At 41.9% G+C, this 26178-nt stretch overlaps 1 protein-coding gene across 13 annotated transcripts in view; it reads left to right on the plus strand.

The window, feature by feature from the left end:
• Positions 1 to 25723, plus strand: part of hivep3b (HIVEP zinc finger 3b) — a 696153-nt gene extending 670430 nt beyond the window's left edge. For all 13 annotated transcript variants that reach the window (XM_073034355.1, XM_073034359.1, XM_073034361.1 and 10 more), the window contains 2 exons: positions 17277 to 18340; positions 21880 to 25723. In XM_073034355.1, coding sequence (XP_072890456.1) covers positions 17277 to 18340; positions 21880 to 22830 — 2015 coding nt within the window. In that variant the 3' untranslated portion in view covers positions 22831 to 25723. The remainder of the gene's footprint in view (positions 1 to 17276; positions 18341 to 21879) is intronic.
• Positions 25724 to 26178: the final 455 nt, after the last annotated feature.

The raw sequence follows: 26178 nt of genomic DNA on the forward strand, positions 1-26178 counted from the left end.
CATGGAAAGGGCTACCAGCAATGGTGGTCGAGGCGGATATGATAGGGTCTTTTAAGAGACTTTTAGATAGGTACATGGAGCTTAGTAAAATAGAGGGCTATAGGTAAGCCTAGTAATTTCTAAAGTAGTGACGTGTTCGGCACAACTTTGTGGGGCGAAGGGCCTGTATTGTGCTGTAGGTTTTCTATGTTTCTATATAACTGCTGTCTTGCCTTCTTTATAGCTGTGTCGATATGTTGGGAACAGGTTAGATCCTCAGAGATATTGACACCCAGGAACTTGAAATTTCTCACTCTTTCCACGTCTGGTTCCTCTGTGAGGATTGTTTCATGTTCCCGCATCTTACCCTTCCTGAAGTTCACCATCAGCTTTTTAGTCTTACTGACATTGAATGCAATCACCACTCAACTACTTGGTATATCTTACTCCTGTACACCCTCTCATTTCCATCTGAGGTTCTACTAACAATGGTTGCATCATCAGCAAATTTATGGATGATATTTGAGCTATACCTAGCCACACAGCCATGGGTATAGAGGGAGTAGAACAGTGGGCTAAGCACACACCCCTGAGGTGTGCCAGTATTGATCGTCAGCAAGGAGGGTGTATTATTACTAATCTGCACAGATTGTGGTCTTTCGGTTAGGATGCCAAGGACCAATTGCAGAGGCAGGTATAGAGGCCCAGGTTCTGTAGCTTATCGTTCAGGACTGTGGAAATGATAGTGTTAAACGGCGAGCTATAGTCAATAAACAACATCCTGACATAGGTGCCTGTATTGTCCAGGTGATCTAAGGCCCTGTGAAGAGCCATTGAGATTGCATCTGCTGTAGACCTATTGTGGCAATAGGCAAATTGCAGTAGGGCCAGGTCCTTGCTGAGGCAGGAGTTGATTCTAGCCTTGACCAATCTTTCAAAACATTTCATCAGCATAGATGTGAGTGCTACTGGACAATAGTCATTAAAGCAGCTCACTCTACTCTTATTAGACACTGGTATAATTGGTGCCTTTTTGAAGCAGGTGGGAACTTCTAACTGAAGCAGTGTCACACGTTTATTGAAACATGAAATCATATAGTGAAATCCATTGTTTGTGTCAACAACCAGCACATCTCCAACGCCAACATAGCATGCCCACAATTTACTAACCCTAACCCTTTTGTCTTTGGAATGTGGGAGGAGACGACAGCACCCTTGGTACTTTAAATTAACAGACCTACTGTTGTGTTTAACTCAAAGAATGGTAGATTTCTTTGAAAATCAGAGATAAGGTACTATAGAGTTTGGGGAAATGGCTACTATTTGGAATTGGGAAATAAGCTTCAGGGCAAAATGATTTTGTGATGTGTTCCTGAGTGATTGAAATCTATTTACTCAGCAAACAGCATTGTGAATCAGTAAAGACAATCTATTTGAAAAGCCTCGTGACTACAGCAGCGAATGCTGAAAAGAGCAAACTAATTCCTCCAGAGAGCTACAACCAACAGAAGATGGTGTGTGGTGCAAAGTGTATGCATAACATCATTCCCATACATTTGGAACTGTGCAGTTTCTTGCAGTCATGACCATTCTCACTGAAGCTACCAGTCAAAAGTATGATTTTGTTTCGTAACATGTGCTTCTTCTGATGAAGAATATAGTTACTTAAAGAATATGTAGTCCTTACAAAGAATTCAGTATTGTCCCTACACACCCAGTGCATCCTGTTCATCAGATTGTTCTGAAGTGAGGCTCATAAGTGTTTTCATTAAGGAAATGCTCAAAGTGAGATTAGAAATCAGATTAATGGCTCCTTTAAAGGCATAGAGTGATGTTTATTTTTAGAGGAAGATGCAGCAAAGCAATTGGTCAGTTTGGTAAGAGTTTCAAATCCCAATTCTCGTCTATAAATTCCAGGAAGTTGCTTAAGCACAGTTCAGTGAGAGAGTATCACAACTGGAGTGGACATATTAAAATTACTGAGGGCCCATTGATCTTCCAAAGTAAATGTTAAAAAGATTTTTAGTACTATTGAAGAGAAGAGCATGACAGACAGGCGGTTCATGCCAGATAAGTGGATTAATATTTACCCTGACACACCATCACCAGAATAGATAACTTAGTTATAAGTGCATCTCTGTTTATGATATTGCTGTGAGCATATTGACAGTTGTGTCTCCTCTCATTACAGCAACATTGAAATTTCAAAATAAAGATTTGCATTGGTGGTAAAAATGCTTTGAGATGAGTTGCCACCATTTAACAGCTATCATATTAAACAGTAACCACTTGCTTATTGATATTGGTCCCTCAGACTCAAAGATAACTCACTTTCAATCTAATTTTGTCAGCCTTGAGGTAACTCACAGATGGGGTTGTGAGGGCATACAGGAGCGAGATATAGCAGCTAGTTGAGTGGTGTTGCTGCAACAACCTTGCACTCTATGTCAGTAAGACGAATGAACTGATTGTGGACATCAGGCAGAATAAGACAAGGGAAAACTAACTAATCCTCATAGAGGGATCAGAAGTGGAGAGAGTGAGAAATTTAAGTTCCTGGGTGCCAAGATCTCTGAGGATCTAACCTGGTCACAACATATCAATGCTAGCTAAGGCAAGACAATGGCTATGTTTCACTCAGAGTTTGAAGAGATTTGATTTGTGACCTAAAACACTCAAACGTCTACAGATATACTGCGCAGCACATTCTGACAGACTGCATCATTGTCTGGTGTGGGGGGGGGGGGGGGGGGCTACTGCACAGGACCGACAAAAGCTTCAGAAAGTTGTAAAATTAGTCAGCTGCATCAAATTAGTACTAGCCCTTGCAGTACCCTAGACATTTTCAAGGAGTGGAGCCTCAGAAAGGCAATATCCATTATTAAGGGCCCTCATCACCCAAGGCCTGCCCTCCTCTGTTAAAGTCAGGGAGGAGATACAGGAGCCTGAAGGCACACACTCAATGATTCAGGAACAGCTTCTTCCCCTCTGCCACCTGATTCCTAAATGGACATTGAACCAATGAACACTACCTCACTTTTTTTAATAAATGTTAGAAACATAGAAAACCTACAGCACAATATAGGCCCTTCGGCCCACAAAGCTGTGCCGAACATGTCCCTACCTTAGAACTACCTTCGCTATACCCATAGACCTCTATTTTCTAAGCTCCATGTAGTTATCCAGGAGTCTCTTAAAGGACCCTATTGTTTCTGCTTCCACTACCGCCGCCGACAACCCATTCCACGCACTCACCACTCTCTGCCTAAAAACTTACCCCTGACATCTCCTCTATACCTACTTCCAAACACCTTAAAATTATGCCTTCTTGTGCTAGCCATTTCAGCCCTGAGGAAAAGCCTCTGACTATCCACACAATCAATGTCTCTCATTATCTTGTACACCTCTTTCAGGTCACCTCTCATACTCCGTCGCATCAAGGAGAAAAGGCCAAGTTCACTCAACCTATTCTCATAAAGCATGCTCCCCAATCCAGGCAACATACTTGTAAATCCCCTCTGCACCCTTTCTATGGTTTCCACGTCCTTCCTGTAGTGAGGCGACCAGAACTGAGCACAGTACTCCAAGTGGGGTCTGACCAGGGTTCTGTATAGCTGCAACATTACATCTCAGCTCTTAAACTCAATCCCATGATTGATGAAAGTCAATGCACTGTATGCCTTCTTAACCACAGAGTCAACCTGCGTGGCAGCTTTGAGTGTCCTATGGACTCGGACCCTAAGATTCCTCTGATCCTCCACGCTGCCAAGAGTCTGACCATTAATGTTATATTCTGCCATCATATTTGACCTACTAAAATGAACCACCTCACACTTATTTGGGTTGAACTCCATCTGCCACTTCTCAGCCTGGTTTTGCATCCTGTTGAGGTCCCATTGTAACCTCTGACAGCCCTGTATCCACAACACCCCCAACTACTGTCATCAGCAAATTTATGAACCCATCCCTCCATTTCCTCATCCAGGTCACTTATAAAGATCACAAAGAGCAGGGGTCCTAGAACAGATTCCTGAGGCACACCACTGGTCACCAGCCTCCATGCAGAATATGACCCGTCTACAACCACTCTTTGCCTTCTGTAGGCAAACCAGTTCTGGATCCACAAAGCAATGTCCCCATGGATCCCATGCCTTCTCACTTTCTCAATAAGCCTTGCATGGGGTAGCTTATCAAATGACTTGCTGAAATCCACATAAACGGCATCTATGGCTCTCCCTTCAGCAATGTGTTTAGTCACATCCTCAAAAAATTCAATCAGGCTCGTAAGCCATGACCTGCCTTTGACAAAGCCATGCTGACTATCCCTAATCAGATTATGCCTCTCCAAATATTCATAAATCCTGCCTCTCAGGATCTTCTCCATCAGATTACAAACCACTGAAGTAAGACTCACTGGCCTATAATTTCCTGGGCTATCTCTACTCCCTTTCTTGAATAAGGGAACAACATCCGCAACCCTCCAATCCTCCAGAACCTCTCCCATCCTCATTGATGATGCAAAGATCATTGCCAGAGGCTCAGCAATCTCCTCCCTTGCTTCCCACAGTAGCCTGGGTTACATCCCATCCGGTCCCAGTTATTTACCCAACTTGATGCTTTCCAAAAGCTCCGGCACATCCTCTTCCTTAATATCTACATTCTCAAGCTTTTCAGTCCACTACAAGTCATCCCTACAATCACCAAGGTCCTTTTCCGTAGTGAATACTGAAGCAAAGTATTCATTAAGTACCTCCACTATTTCCTCCAGTCCCATACACACTTTTCCACTGTCACACTTGATTGGTCCTGTTCTCTCAAATCTTATCCTCTTGCTCTTCACATGCTTGTAGAATGCCTTGGGGTTTTCCTGAATCCTGCCCGCCAATGCCTTCTCATGGCCCCTTCTGGCTCTGCTAATTTCATCCTTAAACTCCTTCCTGCTAGCCTTATAATCTTCTAGATTCCTATCATTACCTAGTTTTTGAACCTTTCGTCAGCTCTTCTTTTCTTCTTGACTGGATTTACAACAGCCTTTGTACACCACGGATCTTGTACCCTACCATCCTTGTCTCATTGGAACGTACCTACTAAGAACCCCACGCAAATATCCCCTGAACATTTGCCACATTTCTTCCGTACGTTTCCCTGAGAACATCTATTTCCAATTTATGTTTCCAGGTTCCTGCATGATAGCATCATATTTCCCCTTACTCCAGTTAAACATTTCCCTAACCTGTCAGTTCCTATCCCTGTGCAATGCTATGGTAAAGGAGATAGATCACTATTTCCAAAATGCTCTCCCACTGAGAGAACTGACACCTGACCAGGTTCATTTCCCAATACCAGATCAAATACAGCCTCTCCTCTTGTAGACTTATCGACATATTGTGTCAAGAAACCTTCCTGAACACACCTGTATTTCTGTTCCTGCACTATTTAAAATCTATTCATTTTTTATATATATACTTACCATAAATGATCTATTTTCTTCTTCTTTCCATTTTATCATGTATTGCATTGAACTGCTGCTGCTAAGTTAACAAATTTCACGACACGTGCCGGTGATAATAAACCTGATTCTGATTCTGACTGATGAGGCTAATAGACAATAGATAATAGACAATAGACAGTAGGTGCAGGAGTAGGCCATTCGGCCCTTCTAGCCAGCACCGCCATTCACTGTGATCATGGCTGATCATACACAATCAGTACCCCGTTCCTGCCCTCTCCCCATATCCCTTGACCCCACTATCTATCAGAGCTCTATCTAACTCTCTCTTGAATGCATCCAGAGACTTGGCCTCCACTGCCTTCTGGGGCAGAGCATTCCACATATCCACCACTCTCTGGGTGAAAAAGTTTTTCCACATCTCTGTTCTAAATGGCCTACCCCTTATTCTTAAACTGTGGCCTCTAGTTCTGGACTCACCCATCGGCGGGACATGCTTCCTGCCTCCAGTGTGTCCAATCCCTTAATAATCTTATATGTTTCAATCAGATCCCCTCTCATCCTTCTAAGTTCCAGTGTATACAAGCCCAGTCGCTCCAATCTTTCAACATATGACAGTCCCGCCATTCCGGGAATTAACCTTGTGAACCTACGCTGCACTCCCTCAATAGCAAGAATGTCCTTCCTCAAATTTGGAGACCAAAACTGCACACAATACTCCAGGTGGGGTCTCACCAGGGCCCTGTACAGCTGCAGGAGGACCTCTTTACTCCTGTACTCAATTCCCCTTGTTATAAAAGCCAGCATGCCATTAGTTTTCTTCACTGCCTGCTGTACCTGCATGCTTGCTTTCATTGACTGATGTACAAGAACACCTAGATCTCGTTGTACTTCCCCTTTTCCTAACTTGACTCCATTTAGATAGTAATCTGCCTTCCTGTTCTTGCCACCAAAGTGGATAACCTCACATTTATCCACATTAAACTGCATCTGCCATACATTTGCCCACTCACCCAACCTGTCCAAATCACCCTGCATTCTCATAACATCCTCCTGACATTTCACACTGCCACCCAGCTTTGTGTCATCAGCAAATTTGCTAATGTTACTTTTAATCCCTTCATCTAAATCATTAATGTATATTGTAAACAGCTGCGGTCCCAGCACCGAACCTTGCGGTACCCCACTGGTCACAGCCTGCCATTCCAAAAGGGGCCCGTTAATCACTACTCTTTGTTTCCTGTCAGCCAGCCAATTTTCAATCCATGTCAGTACTCTGCCCCCAACACCATGTGCCCTAATTTTGCCCACTAATCTCCTATGTGGGACTTTATCAAAAGCTTTCTGGAAGTCCAGGTACACTACATCCACTGGCTCTCCCTTGTCCATTTTCATAGTTATATCCTCAAAAAACTCCAGAAGATTAGTCAAGCATGATTTTCCCTTCATAAATCCATGCTGACTCGGACTGATCCTTCTACTGCTATCCAAATGTGTCGTAATTTCCTCTTTTATAATTGACTCCAGCATCTTTCCCACCACTGATGTCAGGCTAACCGGTCTATAATTCCCTGTTTTCTCTCTCCCTCCTTTCTTGAAAAGTGGGACAACATTAGCCACCGTCCAATCATCAGGAACTGTTCCTGAATCTATAGAACATTGGAAAATGATTACCAATGCATCCACGATTTCTAGAGCCACCTCTTTAAGTACCCTGGGATGCAGACCATCAGGTCCTGGGGACTTATCAGCCTTCAGACTCAACAGTCTATCCAACACCGTTTCTTGCCTAATATAAATTTCCTTCAGTTCGTCCTTTACCCTAGTTCCTTTGGCCACTATTACATCTGGGAGATTGTTTGTGTCTTCCCTAGTGAAGACAGATCCAAAGTACTTGTTCAACTCATCTGCCATTTCCTTGTCCCCCATAATAAATTCACCCGTTTCTGTCTTCAATGGCCCAATTTTGGTCTTAACTATTTTTTTGCTATTCAGATACCTAAAGAAGCGTTTACTATCCTCCTTTGTATTCTTGGCTAGTTTACCTTCGTACCTCATTTTTTCTTGGTGTATTGCCTTTTTTGTTATCTTCTGTTGCTCTTTAAAAGCTTCCCAGTCCTCCGGTTTCCCGCTCATCTTTGCTATGTTATACTTCTCTTTTATTTTTATACTGCCCTTTACTTCCCTCGTCAGCCACGGCCACCCCTTACTCCCCTTAGGATCTTTCTTCCTCTTTGGAATGAACCGATCCTGCACCTTCTGCATTATTCCCAGAAATACCTGCCATTTTTGTTCCACTGTCTTCCCTGCTAGGGTATTGTTCCATTGAACTTTGGCCAGCTCCTCCCTCATAGCTCCATAGTTCCCTTTGTTCAACTGTAATACTGACACATCCGATTTTCCCTTCTCCTTCTCAAATCGTAGGTTAAAACATATCATATTATGGTCACTACCTCCTGATGGTTCCTTTACCTCGAGGTCCCTGATCAAATCCGGTTCATTGCACAGCACTAAATCTAGAATTGCCTTCTTCCTGGTAGGCTCCAGTACAAGCTTTTCTAAGAATCCATCTCGAAGGCACTCCACAAACTCCCTTTCTTGGGGTCAAGTACCATTCTGATTCTCCCAGTCTACCTGCATGTTGAAATCCCCCATGATAACTGTATCATTACCTTTGCAACATGCCAATTTTAACTCTTCATTCAACTTACACCCTACATCCAGACTGCTGTTTGGGGGCCTGTAGATAACTCCCATTAGGGTCTTTCTACCCTTAGAATTTCTCAGTTCTATCCATACTGACTCTACATCCCCAGATTCTATGTCCCCCCTTGCAAGGGACTGAATATCATTCCTCACCAACAGAGCCACCCCACCCCCTCTGCCAGTCAGTCTGTCCTTTCGATAAGATGTATATCCTTGAATATTCATTTCCCAGGCCCTGTCCGCTTGAAGCCATGTCTCAGTTATTCCCACAACATTGTACTTGCCAATTTCCAACTGAGCCTCAAGCTCATCTACTTTATTCCTTATACTTCATGCATTCATATATAATACTTTTAATTCGGTACTCCCCTCTCCTTTCATATCAATTCCTATTTCACTTGGCCATACTGTATGATCTCTTCTTGAGCTTTCTATTCCACTGATTCTGTTGTCCTTTTTAACTTTTCTTATTTTCACTTTCCCTTTAACTCCATCCTTATATTTCCAGTTCATCCCCTCCCCCCCACTACTTAGTTTAAACACATCCATGTTGCAGTGGCAAACCTGTCTGCCAGAATGTTGGTCCCCTGCCTATTAAGGTGCAACCCGTCCCTTTTGTACAATTCATCCCTACCCCAAAACAGATCCCAGTGGTCCAAGAATGTAAATCCTTGCTTCCTGCACCAGTTCCTCAGCCACACATTCAGATCCATTATCTCCCTGTTCCTGCCCTCTCCAGCACAAGGAACTGGAAGCAAACCAGAGATAACCACCCTGGAAGTCCTGCTTTTAAGCCTTCTTCCGAGTTCTCTGAAGTCCCGCTGTAGAATGTCCTTCCTCTTCTTCCCGATGTCATTTGTGCCGACATGCACTACCACTTCCGGCTGTTCACCTTCACCCTTGAGGATTCCCTGCAATCGGTCCGTGATGTCCTGGACCCTAGCACCAGCTAGGCAACACACCATCCTTAAATCTCGCCTGTTGCCGCAGAAACCCCTTTCCGTACCTCTTACTATGGAGTCCCCTACTACCACGGCTCTTCCTGATGTCTGACTCCTCGGCTCTGCTTCTGCACCAATTTTCGGCTCACAGACCTGTCAGCCTCTCAGACTGGCAGTATCTTCTGTCCTGACAGCTTCCAAGAAGGTGAACCTGTTTACGAGAGGTACATCCCCTGGAGGCTCCTGTACTTCAAGCATCCTTTCCTTCCTCATCGTCGCCTCCTTTCTCTCTTCCGGTATCCTCGTTGTAACGACCTCACTGTAGGTCCTGTCCAGAAAACCCTCGTTTTCGTGGATAAACCTGAGGTCATCCAGTTCTTTCTTCAGTGCTGCAACATGCTCCTTCAGAAGCTGAATCTGGACACACTTTCCACAGCTGTAGCAGCCGGGGGCCACCATCAGTGTCCCTGACCTCCCACATCATGCATGTAGCACACTGAATCAGCTTAGCGGTCATGTCTTCACCCTCTGCAATTGTGCCTGGCGTAGTCTCCTCGCTGAAGACTCTCGAGTCAAAGACTAGCACTTTTCGCACCAGGCACTTCCCTCAACCAGGCCACTTCCTGATGTGGGAACCACAGATCAGAATTAGATCAGAATCAGAATTAGAATCCGATTTAATATGCCGTGAAATTTGTTACTTTGCGGTGGCAGTATAGTGCAATACATGATAAATAAATATACAGAAAAAAACTGAGTTATATTAAGTATATATATGTCTATTAAATAGTTTAATTTAAGTAATACAAAATAAGAGAAATAATAAAATATTGAGGTGGTGTTCATGGGTTCAATGTACATGTAGAGATCGGGCAGCAGAGGAGAAGAAGCTGTCCTGAATAGTTGAGTATGTGCCTTCAGGTTTCTGTACCTTCTTCCCGACTGTAACAGTGTGAAGAGGACATGTCATGGGTGCTCGGGGCCTTTAATGATGGATGCTGCCTTCCTAAGGCACTGCTCATTGATGATGTCTTGGATAGTACAGAGGCTAGTATCCATGACAGAGCTAACTAATTTTACAATTACAATTTATTTTACAATTCTCCTACAGATGAGCAATGGGCAATAGTTGGGTTCTTTTTGGGCTTCTCTGTGCATCTGATGCATAGCCTTGAGGTTTTCGGTTCTTTCAACTGTCAGTGCTTTAAGGAATATATCAGTGTACCCCCAGTAATCAAGCACTTTAGAGAACTAGACCCAACTACCTAATACCACACTCTGTTGAGATCAGCAAAGACCTGCTTAAATTGCCTTTAATTTCATTGCCCTTTGGATTAGGAAGTCTGGCTGCACATTGTATGGATGGGGTGCAGCTTTGGGGCAAAGAAAAGAGGATTAGTATCTGATTAGTATAAATGGGTTTCTTATGATGACTGTGGACTTTGTACAACAAAATGCCAGATTCCACACTTTATGAATCTGTGGTACTTGTAACAACTTTTCCCCTGGTAAACTAGCTTCACCACAATAGAACCATAGAACCACAGAACACTACAGCACAGTACAGGCCCTTCAGCCCTCCATGTTGTGCCGACCCATATAATCCTTAAAAAAAGTACTAAACCCACTCTACCCCATAACCTTCCATTTTTCTGTCATCCATGTGCCTGTCCAAGAGGCTCTTAAATACTCCTAATGTTTTAGCCTCCACCACGATCTCTGGCAAGTCATTCCAGGCATTCACAACCCTCTGTGTAAAAAAATAAATAAATAAATAAATTAAAAAAATAAAACTTTTAAAAAAATGAAAACTTACCCCTGATGTCTCCCCTAAACTTCCCTCCCTTAATTTTGTACATATGCCCTCTGGTGTTTGCTATTGGTGCCCTGGGAAACAGGTACCGACTATCCACCCTATCTATGCCTCTCATAATCTTGTAGACCTCTATCAAGTCCCCTCTCATTCTTCTACGCTCCAAAGAAAAAAGTCCCAGCTCTGCTAACCTTGCTTCATATGACTTGTTCTCCAAACCAGGCAACATCCTGGTAAATCTCCTCTGCACCCTCTCCATAGCTTCCACATCCTTCCTATAATGAGGTGACCAGAATTGAACACAATACTCTAAGTGCGGTCTCACCAGAGATTTGTAGAGTTGCAACATGACCTCTCCACTCTTGAACTCAATCCCTCTGTTAATTAAGCCTAGCATCCCATAGGCCTTCTTAACTACCCTATAAACTTGCGCAGTGACCTTGAGGGATGTATGGATTTGAACCCCAAGGTCCCTTTGTTCATCCACACTCTTAAGTAACTGACCATTAATCCTGTACTCAGTCTTCTGGTTTGTCCTTCTAAAATGCATCACCTCACACTTGTCCGGATTGAACTCCATCTGCCATTTTTCTGCCCAACTCTGCAACCTGTCTATATCCTCTTGTAACCTTCGACCACTTACAGCTCCGTCCACAACTCCTTCAATCTTCGTGTCATTCGCAAACTTACCACCCATCCTTCCACCTCTACATCCAGGTCATTTATAAAAATCACAAATAGCAGGGGTCCCAGGACAGATCCCTGCTCCACTAGTCACCGACCTCCAGGCAGAATTCTTTCCTTCCACAACTATCCTCTGCTTTCTTCCTTTAAGCCGATTTTTTATCCGAACAGCCAAGGTTCCACTTATCCCATGTCTCATGACTTTCTAGATGAGTCTCTCATGAGGGACCTTATCAAATGCTTTGCTAAAGTCCATGTAGACCACATCCACTGCCCTACCCTCATCAATTTCTTTTGTTACCTCTTCAAAAAAACTCAATCAGGTTCGTGACATGATCTTCCCTTCACAAAGCCATGTTGACTATCTATGAGTAGACTGTACTTCTCCAAATGCTCGTAGATCCTATCCTTAAGAATCCTTTCCAGTAGTTTGCACACCACCAACGTAAGACTCACCAGTCTATAGTTCCCAGGTTTCTCCCTATTACCTTTTTTAAACAAGGGAACTATGTTTGCCATTCTCCAGTCCTCCAGCACTTCCCCTGCAGCCAAAGAGGATTCAAAGATCATAGCTAATGCTCCTGCGATCTCTTCTCTCAATTCCCACAACAATCTGGGGTGTATCATATCCAGCCCTGGGGATTTATCAATCTTAAAGTTTTTAAGAAGATCCAGCACTACTTCTTCCTTAATCTCCACATTGTCCAGCACACAGGCCCGCTCTACTTCGACTTCATCCTGATCGAGGCCCTTTTCACTTGTGAATACTGAAGCAAAGTATTCATTTAGGACCTCCCCAACCTCCTCCGCTTCCAGGCACATGTTGTCCTCTTTATCCTTTAGCGGTCCCACCTTCATTCTCGTCATCCTCCTATTCTTCACATACGCATAGAACGCCTTGGGGTTCTCCTTAATCCTAAATGCCAAGGCCTTCTCATGCCCCTTCAAGCTCTCCTAAGTCCTTTCTTTAGCTCCTTCCTGGCTACCCTATATTTCTCATAAGCCCCTCCTACTTCCTCCTTCTTGTATCTAACATATGCATATCTAACAATGTTGTCAGATCAGACTTGGCAACTAGTCCTACAGAGAGATATTAAAACCATTTACAAATACAGTGGATTCTGATTAACTGGGACACATTGGGACCAGAATATTTGGCTCAATTAAACATCTGCCCCAATTAGCTGAAGTTTCATGTAGATAATTAGATAGGCATAAAAAAGACAAAGTGAGTAACTAATTATGTAATTACAATAAGTGAAATACAGAGTAAATTAGAACACTACACTACCATAAAACTGTGTATTACTTTCCTTATAGTGATTGATGGAGGAATTCATCCAGTGAACGCAATGAACAATATCACCGCAGGCATCAAGTGTAGATAATAGCAAACACGAGGAAATCTGCAGATGCTGGAAATTCAAACAACAACACACACAAAATGCTGGTAGAACACAGCAGGCTAGGCAGCATCTATAGGGAGAAGCGCTGTCGACGTTTCGGGCCGAGACCCTTCGAAAGTCCTGACGAAGGGTCTCGGCCCGAAACGTCGACAGCGCTTCTCCCTATTGATGCTGCCTAGCCTGCTGTGTTCTACCAGCATTTTGTGTGTGAAGTGTAGATAATAGATTGCTTTCATACTATCCTATCGATGATTGCATCCTCCAAACCTTCATTTTCATTGTAGCATTCAAGATGATTGCTGATACCTTTAAATTCTTCATAGGTCCTAACTTACTGAAGTAGTGAAATTGTTTCAGGCCATTTTTGTTATCTCCAAGCCTGAAACCGCAGTAAGCAAAACAGTTCTGAATTGTCTTACTGCTTATTCCTTGCCAACTATCAGTGACAAAAATCTCTTTTTTGAACACAAAATTGTTTAAAAGCTGCTCACTGTAAGCAAGGTGTAGTGTACAATGGCCACACAATTGCACACAACAGACATAGTTAGAAACTGTTCAACAGCAGTCTCCCATCATAGTGATATAACATCCCAAATAAATGAAGGGAACCCCAGCTATTTTCTCAATTAGTATTTGTTCTTTAAAACTTGTCCCAAGTAAGTGGCAACCCCGACTAACTGATGGCACAATTAACCAGAATCCACTGGAATTAGATTTTGATGAAAATCTTAACGGATAAGAGAGATGCAGAAGAGTTTAAGGAGGGATTCCAGAACATTGGCCCTGGAACGCAAAGCATAACTGCTAATTGTGGGTTGTGACCAGGGCTAGGGGGTATTGTGGGGTGCATTGAGAGTCAACGTAGTTGTTCTCAGAAGATTACAAGGGAAGACTGTGTTGATGTGTATATATATATATATATATATATATATATTAAAAAAATACAAAGTACCTTGGTCAGTCACACTGCACCAGTACTGTTAATACGTGTGCCATGTCTTGATGATTAGTGTTTTGATGTTAAATGTTTTCATTTCTGTGGCTGTGGATAAGCAGAACTGAACACTGGCTCCTAAAGTGACTCCACTGGGCAGCTGTGGCAAGGCGAGAGACTCTGAACCTGAGGAATGTGTGTGGAAATAATTGGTTTGTTATTCTCCAGTGCTCAGTTCACTGACTGAACAGACCAGAACAAGTAGAGCTTTTTGTTGACCACCACCTCTAGGGTGGTAACATGAGTGGTCTAGGGGGCATCGCTCATTAGCACACAGGAGCTGACAGGAATAACACCAAAATACAGAGATTGTGCAGCTTGGCAACCAGTCATTTGGTTCAGTATAGGACTCCACACCAACCCACTGTTATATATATTTAAATAAATAGTGCAAAGAGAGAGGGAATGATGAGGTAGTGTTCATGGTTCATTCTCCATTCAGAAATCTGGTGGCAGAGGGGAAAAAGCTTTTCCTGAAATATTGAGTATGTATTTTCAGGCTCCTGTATCTCCTTCATGATGGTAGCAATGGGAAGAAGGCATGCCCTGCATGATGGGAGGCTTTGATGATGAATGCGGCCTTTTTGAAGCATCACCTTTTGAAGATGTACACAAGCTGCTGAGAGCAACTGGGCATGAACATAAAACTACCGTAGTCTGAATGGGATTTCAGCTGTGTATGTGGCGCTTATGTGTTTGAGATGAAGAGTGGACGTGCACTTAGGGTGAGGCTAGACTAGCATATCCAGGAGAAGTAGGGGAGTCCTGAATTGTAAATATTGTTTAATTACTTGCAAAAGAAAAGGTTTTAATTTATTCATTCATTTTCAAGACATTAGTAGAACATAGAAGAAAAATTACAGCACAGGAAAAGGCCCTTTTGCACACAACAATGTGCCAACTAATTAAATTAGTAATTTATTTACTTTATTGTCACCAAACAATTGATACTAGAGCGTACAATCATCACAGCAATATTTGATTCTGCGCTTCGCGCTCCCTGAAGTACAAATCAAAGTAAATATAATAAAAATTTAAATTATAAATCATAATTAGAAAATAGAAAAGGGAAAGAAAGGTTGTGCAAGTCAGGTCCAGATATTTGGAAGGTATGGCCCAGATCCGGGTCAGGATCCATTCAGCAGTCTTATCACAGTTGGAAAGAAGCTGTTCCCAAATCTGGCTGTATGAATCTTCAAGCTCCTGAACCTTCTCCTGGAGGGAAGAGGGACAAAAAGTGTGTTGGTTGGGTGGGTTGTGTCCTTGATTATCCTGGCAGCACTGCTCCGACAGCGTGCGGTGTAAAGTGAATCCAAGGATGGAAGATTGGTTTGTTTGATGTGCTGGGCTATGTTCACGATCTTCTGCAGCTTCTTCTGGTCTTGGACAGGACAACTTCCATACCAGGTTGTGATGCACCCTAGAAGAATGCTCTCTACAGTGCACCTATAAAAATTAGTGAGGGTTTTAGGGGACAGGCCAAATTTCTTAAATGCATAACTAAATTAAACCATTCTGTCTACTCATTGTCTATTTCCCTCTTCTTTGCATATTCATGTGCCTATCTAAGAGCTTCTTTAGTTATTGGAAGGTATACTAAGGGACTGAATATATGAGTATTTGGATACATATGTTCTGATTAGAGATAGCATGGTTTTGTACATTGTGGGCTGTGTCTAACCAATCTTACCACAGTATTTGGTTACTAGACTTTTTTGAAGAAGTTAACAGGTGCTCGAAGTTACCTAGCCTGGCCTGCTGAATTCCTCCAGCATTTTGTGTGTATTGTTTGGATTTCCAGGATCTGCAGATTTTCTCTTGTTCTCCCATTATAGCACTTGTCTTCTATCCAAGCAGCTTCCTGGTAAACATTTTCTGCACCCTCTCCATAGCCTTTCCTATATACAGCAGCCAGATGCTACTGGCAAGCCTACCCCAATTGTTCGAACAAAGACGTTGATAAGCTGCTGTATTGAACGGCTGAATGTCATACCATGGAGTTAATCACAGGTTGTGCATGAGATTGGATGGGATATATCTGAGCAGTCAACCTTGCCCTCTGGATGGCAGAGGCCATGGATTTTGGCGATGTCGTCAGAGAGGTCTACAGTGTTCTTGTAACCAGCACTGATTGCAGCCCAGTAGTAGTGGCTGGCATACTAGTCAAGTGGGCAATTTCCTCCTAGATGAGGACCAAGAGGTTAAGTCCACTAGATCAGCCCAAGGATCTGGGAAGGCTCTAGCACTGAGAATTGAAAGTCGATATCTCTGACTGAAGGGATGCTGTGAGTTTCCTATTGGGGCTGACTACAGCAGAAAAGGATACATGACCCAGACTGAACAAAGTGCTTGTTAATTTTTTTCCACATGCTGATTTTGGAATATATCTTCCTAAGCAAGTTTGCTTTCTAACTGTGACTTGCCTAATATTTATTAATTAAAATTACATTTAATCTACTGGTGACCAAATTACAACAAAATTTCCTCATAACTCAATTTGGTTGATCTTTTAAAAGTGATTCCTGACTGGGAAATATGAATCAGTGTAGTCAGTAGTAACCTGTCAGATAAATTTGAAAGGAATTTTAGAGTTGCAGCTTTCTGCTGGATTTTGTTTTAACCACACATTTTGCAAAGTTCCCTTCGAGATTCTGTTCCCTGGCAGAAAATGAGCTGAAAAGCAGATTATATTTACAGTTAGAAGTGGCGTATTGAAAATCCTTTGCCAATTTTTTCACAGTAAATTACATGCCATATTTGGGAATGCAACCTCAAGGAAACAAAGCCATATGAGAGGCAAGAGAGAATGGTAAAATTCAGTGTACAGTATTTTTAAAATATTTTCATTATATTAATCTTTCTTGGATTGGACCCTTATTCTAACTCAGAGAAGACCAATTTTCAAATTTCTCTAGAGTGTGGTATATAGAGGAAGGGATGGCAGATAGAATTACTCTAGAATTATTCACACAAGATCAGAGAACTTTTGGTAAGTATTTGAGGACCTGCTTCTAAGTACTGTAAGCGCTAAGCCTATATTCTCTAGAAGTGTACCCCCAGTAATCAAACACTTTAGAGAACTAGACCCAGCTACACACTCTCCTGATATCACATTCTGTTGAGCTCAGAAAAGATCGCTTTAATTGCCTTTAAGTGGCACTCCTGTAATGAAAGATTTCCAGGTTCTGTGATTGTTCCCCTTATCATTGACTTTACAAATCTGTGAATCTCTATGAACACATGTCAAAGAGAGGAATGTCCATAATGTAATGATACTAATGATTTCCAAACTCTTCCACTTTAGGAACCAGTGAAGAGCCAGTGAAGAGAGCAGAAGAAAGTGAGGGCACAGACCTAGCAGAAGAGCATCAGTTTTCGGACATTGAGGAGTCAGATGATGATGATGATAATGAAGATGATGATGAAGAAGAGGAAGAGGAGGAGCCATATATGAAGTCTTTGGACACTGCAAGCACCATTCCCCAAATGGCTGGATGTTCCAGAGCAGAGACCACACTCTCACCGTTAGAAACCACTGCAATGCAGGGATCAAGTTTAACCAGTCACTATTCATTGAGTTACTCAGCGTCATCATCTCAGCTTCGAGCCGCACAGCTAACAAAATCCTCAGAGTCACCTATGGTTCCTGCATGTCATAGTGAATCACATAAGCAGGAAGGAAGCACTCCTAATCCTTTATTACCATTGACTGAGCAATTCTCATCTGGACAAGGAGATCCTCTGATGAAAAGGCAGAGCATCCTAGGTACAACTGTTTCATCATCAATAGATACATCGCCTAGAAAGCCATGGTCTCCAAACAGAGATGCATCACTTTCCCGTTCAGGAGGCAACATACCATCAGGAAAACACTCATCACCAGAGAGAGAGGCAACTCTAGAAGAACACTCGTCCTCAAGAAAAGAGACGTCACCTCAAAGACATTTCTCTCCAGGAAGGGAATTGTCACCCAGGAGATGCCTATCACCAGGCAGAGGCATATCACCAAGAAGACACTTGTCTCCAGGAAGGGAAGTGTCACCTAAGAAATGCCTGTCACCTGGGAGAGTTTCACCCAGGCCGCATTTGTCACCAGAAAGAGAAATATCACCCAGATGTACTTTGTCATCAAGATACTTATCTCCAGCAAGAGATGTCTCTCCAAATAGGCAGTTGTCACCACTGAGTAAAGAATCACCTCTCGGACACTTTTCCCCAGTGAAAGATGAACCGCCAAGCAGATGCCTAACACCTATTTGGCAGAGTAGCCAAGGCTCTGCTTTCCTTGCACAGCACAGTAGCTCTCCTTCATTGGGTCTACCTCAACAGAAATCCAGCAAAGAGCAGGAGCAATCTGAACTGAAAATGGTAAGCAAAATAAAAGTGGGCAGTAAAGTTTTAAGTATTAGTTTACCCCACTGGGGAAGAATTTCAGGATTGGCCATTGAGTATCCTAAGATGTTTCCACCTCTTTTCCTCTTTTTTTTTACTTTGAAGAGAACTTTTTTGAACATTTGGCTAGTTCTGTTTTGAGTCAGTTGTAAGGTGGTCATGCAAGTGTAGATTTCTCTGCTCCTTTACCCAAAATTTCTAAGTATATTTGCCTACCATTTTACCTGTTCCCTTACAATTTTCATACCATTTTCCCTTTTCTGCCTTCCCTCACCACAACTTGGTATGAAGCTCTCAATGTAACAGCGAGTGCTCATCAACTACTGTAGTTCTCATGGAATGGAGCAGTGGGAATATATTACTGGAGCCTAGAAGAGGCGCCAGCTTCCCTTTGCGCTGTACTTGCTTCAGCTTCTCTTTGACATTAGGTGATTTATAAGTTTAAACAAAGCCAAGCTTGTGGATGTTTCTAATGAATTCCTTTTTATTAGTGCTCTCCTGTGTTTTTGATTGTTATTTCTAATATTGCCTGAATCTGAACTTGCATGCTACGTGTCACATCAAATGCCCATTGGGTGAATATTTATACAGCACCTTTACTGAATGAAACATTTCAACGAATTTCACTGAGTTATAAGGAAGAAATGAGCAGAAAGACCCTGATGGGAGTTATATACAGACCCCCAAGCAATAGTAAGGATATGGCCTATAAATTACAAATGGAGATAGAAAATGCTTGCCAAAAGGGCAACGTTACAATAGTCATGGGGGATTTCAATATGTATGTAGATTGGGAAAATTAGGTTGCTGCTGGTTTACAGGACTGGGTGTTTCTAGAGTACTTATGAGATATCTTTTTCAAGCAGCTCATGGTTGAGCCTACGAGAGGGAAGCAAAGAGTGGGAACACAGGGAGCCTTTTCTGGCTCACTGCCAGTGACTAGTGGTGTTCCACAGGTCCCAACCAATGTTGGGACTGGTTCTTTTTATGTTATTTGTCAGTGATTTGGATGATGACCTTCCTGAAGTCCACAATCAGCTCTTCCATCTTACTGACATTGAGTGCCAGGTTGTTGCTGCAGCACTACTCCACTAGTTGGCATATCTCACTCCAAAATGCCCTCTCATCACTTCCTGAGATTCTACCAACAATGGTTGTATCATCACCAAACTTGTAGATAGTATTTGAATTATGCCTAGCCACACAGTCATGTGTATATAGAGAGTATAGCAGTGGGCTAAACACGCACCCCTGAAGTGCGTCAGCAAGGAAGATATGTTATCACCAATCCACACAGATTGTGGTCTTCCAGTTAGGAAATTGAGGAAGGTACAGAGGCCCAGGTTCTGCAATTTCTCAATCAGGATTGTGGGAATGATGGTATTAAATGCTGAGCTATAGTCAATGAACAGCATCCTGATGTAGGTGTTTGTGTTGTCCAGGTGGTCTAAAGCCATGTGAAGAGCCATTGAGACTGCGTCTGCCATTGACCTATTATGGCAATAGGCAAAAATGGGTCCAGGTCTTTGCTGAGGCAGGAATTCAGTCTAGTCATGACCAACCTCTCACAGCTGTAGATGTGAGTGCTACTGGACAATAGTCATTAAGGCAGCTCACTTTATTCTTCATAGGCACTGGTATAATTGTTTCCTTTTTGAAGCAAGTGAGAACTTACGCCTGTAGCAGTGAGAGGTTGAAAATATCCTTGAATACTCCTGCTAGTTAGTTGGCACAGGTTTTCAGAACCTTACCAGGTACTCTATCTGGACCTTCTGCCTTGCAAGGGTTCACTCTCTTTAAAGACAACCTAACATCAGCCTCTGAGTCAGAGATCACAGGGTCATCAGGTACAGCAGGCTTCTTCACAGATGTAGTTGTGTTCTGCCTTTCAAAGTGGGCATAGAAGGCATTGAGTTCATCTGGTAGTGAAGCATCGCTGCCATTCATGCTATTGGGTTTCAATATGTAGGAAGTAATGTCTTGTAAACCCTGCCAGAGTTGCCGTGCATCCAATGTCACCTCCAACCTCTTTCAAGGATGTGGAGAGGATGTTTCCTATGATAGGATAGTGTAAGACAAGAGGACACAGCCTCAGAATAGACGGCTGACCTATTAGAATAGAGATGAGAAGGAATTTCTTTAGCCAGAGTGGTGAATCTGTGGAATTCTTTGGCACAGGCAGCTGCAGTGGCCAAGACTTTATGTACGTTTAAGGCAGAGGTTCATAGAGTCTTTATTGGTCAGGAAATGAAGGGATATGTGGAGAAGACAGGAGATTGGGGCTGAGAGGAAAATTGGATCAGCCATGTAGAGCAGACTTAATGGTATATCTTCTGGTCTTAAGGCCAAACTAAGATAGGTGGCGAAAAAGCCATGTTAAAGAAGTGATGTTTAAGAATGTGTATTTAAGGAGGAGAGAGAATGATGGAGAGAGATGGAGGAGAAGGTTGCAGAGAAAAATAATCTTGAAGGATCTCAGCCTGAAACATTGACTCTTTATTCCTCTCCATAGATGCTATCTGACATGCTGAGTTCTCCAACAGTTTGTGTCTGTTACTCTGGATTTGCAGCATTTGCAGAATGTCTTGTGTTCAAAGCCATTGAATTGGTTTCCCTGATGAAGAATCTTATCACACTGACACAGGATTACATAACTGATATCCGCAGGACTGGAATGTATACAAACTCAGTGTAGGATAAAGCTGATATGCATTTACATAACATCTTTTATGAATAAAATTTGCTCAATTATTTTTGCAGAAATATTAAACAAGGAAATTACAACAAGCCACTTGTGGAGATGTTTGTAAAGCTGAGAAAAATCTTGGTCTGTGAGACAGGTTTTGTGGCATATTTTTTAAATGGGCTGAGAGGATTAGGGCCAAAGCAGCCAAAAGCAGGCCTAGAAGTTGTGGAAGCAATTAAAATTTTGAGTATGTGCAAGAGGCCAGAACTGGCAGTAGGCAGAGATCAGTAATGAAAACAGTAACTGGGTTTTCTGGAGAAATGCTGGAAGTTCTATATGGAACTGTCAGCATTGCCCTGAACAAGTGTCAGCAAGTTCAGGGGTTCCGTGCGTGCATTCTGGAATTCCCATTCTTCCCAACAGCTGTCAGCTGATGATTCTGCTTCTAAGGAATGTCACAGCAGAGACAAAGTGGCGGCATTTCCCCAGCAGAATCCTCTCTAGCAACCTGTGCTGGATTAGACCTGCTAATATACACAAACAGTCACAAACACACCACACATCGACTCACGCAGATGCAAGAATATAGTACATATACTTATGCAGTTTGTGTGTGTGTGTGTGTCTATATATGACTAGTGATTTTGGAAAGCTGCAAAAGTAATGAACTAGCAGCCATGGTTTGTACAGCTAGGTGGGTTCAACTCACTATAGAGTGCAGAATGTGGGCTATTGTAAAATTGTCATAAAGGTTATCTCCATTGAGCAACAATAGGTCCAGTGCAAAATTGAATTATGTATAATATTCTTTTCCCTCTCTTTGATTTAGATGTCTCGAATGGGATACCGCAGCTTCTGTGAAGAACCAAGTACATCATCCCAAGCTTTGCATTTTTGCTTTTCGAGGAATACTCAGACACCACTGGATGGACAAAGTTACTGTGGGCTAACTGGGAGCACACATGATTATGTTTTCAGTCACCTTCCTCTGCACTCACAACAGCTGGTCAGAACACCCTATCCCATGATCCCAATTGGTGGCATTCAGATGGTTCAGGCAAGGCCGGGCTATCACTCAGGTTTGGTGCCTTCACAAGTTTCTCTACAATCGGGGTTTCCTGTAAGTCTATCTGCACCCAAGCCACTTAGTACAAGCAAGTCAGAGGCCACAGTATATTTAGAAGAAGCATCCAAAACATCTGAAGCAACATCTTCTGAATCTTTGCCTTTACAGTTATCTTCTGCTCCCATGGCACCTCTTATAATGACATCTTCTCTGACCAGGAGTGGGAAACAGAGTGTCACTTTACAGAGGACAGAGATTGCTGAGTTAGAAGAAGCAGCAGAATACAGACAGGCGGAATACAGGGTACCAATTTATTCTGAACCCAGCACTATTGCAGCTCTGAGCCGCTCAGGAAAAGAAGCTGGCTCAGTCAGACTGGACAGCCCCAGCACCAGCCATGAGCACTCTCCAAAGCCTTCAACATGTGGTGGAGGAACCTCAAAGGATTTGAGCAAGAAGCAGTTTGGATGTTCGGACACCTACTATGAGTCGGCCTGCACTTTAACCACCATGCACCCTTTACAAGGAAGCAGTGGTAGCAGCTCAGCGGAATCTTTGAGTCCTTCTCACTCTTTCCAAACTGGTGCTGACAGGACTACTTCAAGTGGACAGTGTCCACCAGTTAGAATGCAAATGGGAAGTCGCTCTGAGTCTAAGGGTGAAGACTTCAAGCACCTTGATACACAAAAGGACAATGAAACAGGAAGCTCATAGCAACCACCACCATGCAAATTTGCCAATGAAGAAAATGGAACGGCCTTGGTCATAGGGTGATGGGGCAGGGTTGGTCATAGGACGATGGGACGGCATTGGTCATAGGGCGATGGGACGGCATTGGTCAACACTAGTTTCCTTCAGCTACTCACAGATGTTGTTCAAATGAAACATTCACCTATTATATATGTTAACATGACCAAAATTGTCAGAAGATTCCTGTTTAAAATTGTCCGAATCCAGTATTATTTAAACGTACAGTTACTCGTGCCTTTCTCCCTTATTTTGTGTCTCCAAATGTATAAAAAAAGGGGTGGATTTGGGTGGGGAGGATTGGGGAGAAAAAGAAAAACATATTGAGGCTGTGAATATTTTTAAGAGCGATGTGATCGATTCGTAGTAGTTGTCTTTTTTTCCCCATTTGAAATATCCATGGGTAGAATGATGTGAAGCAAAAGGGAAAAAAATAACATTAGTGTGATGATGCACTGAAGACTTATTTTTATATAGATCAAATGTAAACTGCTCCTGTGTACAGAAATAATTCTATAAGGCATATTTATTGTAGTCTGTATTTAATTGTTTATAAATGGATTCATTTCCCAGCATCCTGGTGGTCTTTATGTGAGCTTTTTATCGCTTCTTAAACAGAAATTATTACAAAAGAAAAAATGCTTTATTTTTTACCGTGGTTGTGTTTACCCTTTTGCAATGATTGACTCAAAGCACTTAAGCTATCCTGTAAGGATTCTTTCACATAAAACCCCTTCCATAAGTCTGGACAGAGTGCAATTTCCAATGTTGTAGATGACATTGTCAATAAATATATACAGCTAAAGTACAGCTGGGGTCAACAGCATAGAACCCAGATTTTTTTTAATTGGAAAAAGCCTTTTTTAATCAAACTCAAACCCAATAGATCAACCATAGGTATATTGATCAAAAATCCAAATCTCTATGTCAGCAACCATGAATAATCTGCTGGATAGTAATTGGGAGAGAATGGCGATTTGGACCTTTGGCTCCCAAAGCTCTCTATGCATGAAGCAGGATTCCTTGCATCATGTCTGAATCTGTTGCAAACTAAATCATGGAGCTAAATTCCCAGAAAACATTCAGAAACTTCATTATCATTAATTCATGTGACTACCAGGATGGGACAGGGCTAACCAGATCGACCATTTTTCTCTTGTCTAGCACTGTTAATAACTTTGAGATGCAGAACCTTTTAATAAGAAGTCGTAGGATGCACAGTTCCCAATCCAAAGATGCTTTTGGAGAACCTTTTACTCGTTCTAATTTTTAATGTGTGTCGTGGCCTTTTTGGGATGAGGGTGGGCTGAGGTTTGCAGGTGGTGAACGATGGGGGAATTGAGAGAAGGCTGAGGTCTATTATGGGTGGACTGCCCTATCAGCAGTGTCTTTTTTAGTACCTTGCCTCAAAAGTAAATTCTTTTGTCCACAGTATGCCATATTTTGATCAGTTCTAATGAATGTAATATAAAAAATATAATGTATGTGTAATGCACTTGAAAGCATTTCAGACACTTTCCGATGGAATCTAGTTGATGTGAAAGAGTTCTTAAGTTTTATATTTGCTCTAATGACATTCCATCATTTTGGCTGCACTTAAAAATGCTTAAGCACAGTATTATTTTAAATTTAGTTAACTAATGTAAAGCTAGAAGTTCCCCATCAAACTGTAGCGGTTCAGGGTTTACCTAGGTCATATTTATTTTGTATTTGTGGATGTGAATGCCAGAACTTACTGCCCATCCTGATATGTCATTAACATGGCAATGGTATTATTAAATCTTGAGGTACATAAGGATTTTACCCATGTACCCATGGGTCTTTTCACTTTACCATATTTTCTCTTTTTATTAAGAAAATGGCCATCTCTATGCATTCTGTATGTTTATCTTTAGAAGGCATTCTGTTACAGCCTGGTAAACCTCGTTCCGCTATGCATGTGATGATCTTAAAGAGACAGATTCCCTGCTTCACAACTTCACGTTCTTTGTGTCTTTTCACTCATGTTCCAGTGAAATTTCAAATGCTGAAGAATCGCATTACCGATATCAGGCTTGTTGATTGACTTTTCGAATGAATTGCTCAATTTTTTTACAAAATTGATGGAAAAATTGGAAAATGAACATGTTATCACTTAGCTTGCAAACCCAGATCTGCACGAGGTGCAATGGAAAAGGATGCTGTCTCTTTAAAAGCAAAAAAAAGCCAAAGTACTTGGCACTCTTGAAGACTTTATATGGAAAATAAGAAGCAAGATCTTAAAATGTACACTTGCATGATATCAGCAGTTTGGCACTTAATCCCACTTTAATTCCTGAACTGTTAATGGGATATCTGTATTGGTAAATTTGATATTTTTCAAGAATATTGATTGTTCTCCTTTTCAGAGGTTGTGTGTAATCTTAAAAATTGTCAGTTTAAAAGATAGTTTCTATACATTTTGTTTAAAAAAAATAATGGCAATACATTCCAAAAAAGAAAATTGTAAATATGTATAGTTCTACTATGTAATTGGTAAGATTGCCTGGAATTATTTTGAAACACCAATTTCTAATACTGCACCTTGCAACACTTGTATAGGGTATATCCATAGATAAATGCAGGTAACAAAAGCACAGAGCTGGTTGTAAAATAAATGGAAATAAATTTTAAAAAAGGAGAAAAAAAATTAAGAAAAAAAGCAAACAGAAATCTTGAAGTCAGTATTTGATGTCTGTGATCTCTATTGTATATCTACACATCTGTACTGTGAATGGAAATGTTTTTCACAAGGATTATATTTGTCTTTACCACATTTCAAAACTGGGAAAGGAGTCAGACATCTTTTTTAAAAGCATGTTGGAATAAATTTTACAAACTCGATGTGTTTCCAGGGTTGTCTCATTGCCCTCTTCCTAGCTGTGGCAAGTCATGCACCACCTTCCCACCTCAATATTTTGCTTTATCATGTATTAGATTACTTTGAAGCATTGTTTGAAAATCATCAGTCCAGCACAGTACAGGCCCTTTGTCTCACAATTATCTTTAAACCTTTTGGAAATAATGGTGCCTTGCAAATCTATTGCTTTCTTTCTTGCTCAACATATATGAAGGTTACTTTGAAAATTGAACCTTGTGAGGCCCATTGGGAATGAGACAGCCCAAATGGATGTCACACAGCGTTGCTGGTACAGAATACAAAGCTAAAGCCCAATGTCTTGTCAGGTACAGATTAAATTGTGCTGTAATGTGCTCCTACCAACTTTCTTTGTCTGGGCATGCCAAATCATGTCTGCAGACTCATAAGTTAGTGATCCAATAGCCTAAATAGAACAG

Source organism: Hemitrygon akajei, chromosome 32 (genome assembly GCF_048418815.1).
Source record: "Hemitrygon akajei chromosome 32, sHemAka1.3, whole genome shotgun sequence".
Lineage (NCBI taxonomy): Eukaryota > Metazoa > Chordata > Chondrichthyes > Myliobatiformes > Dasyatidae > Hemitrygon > Hemitrygon akajei.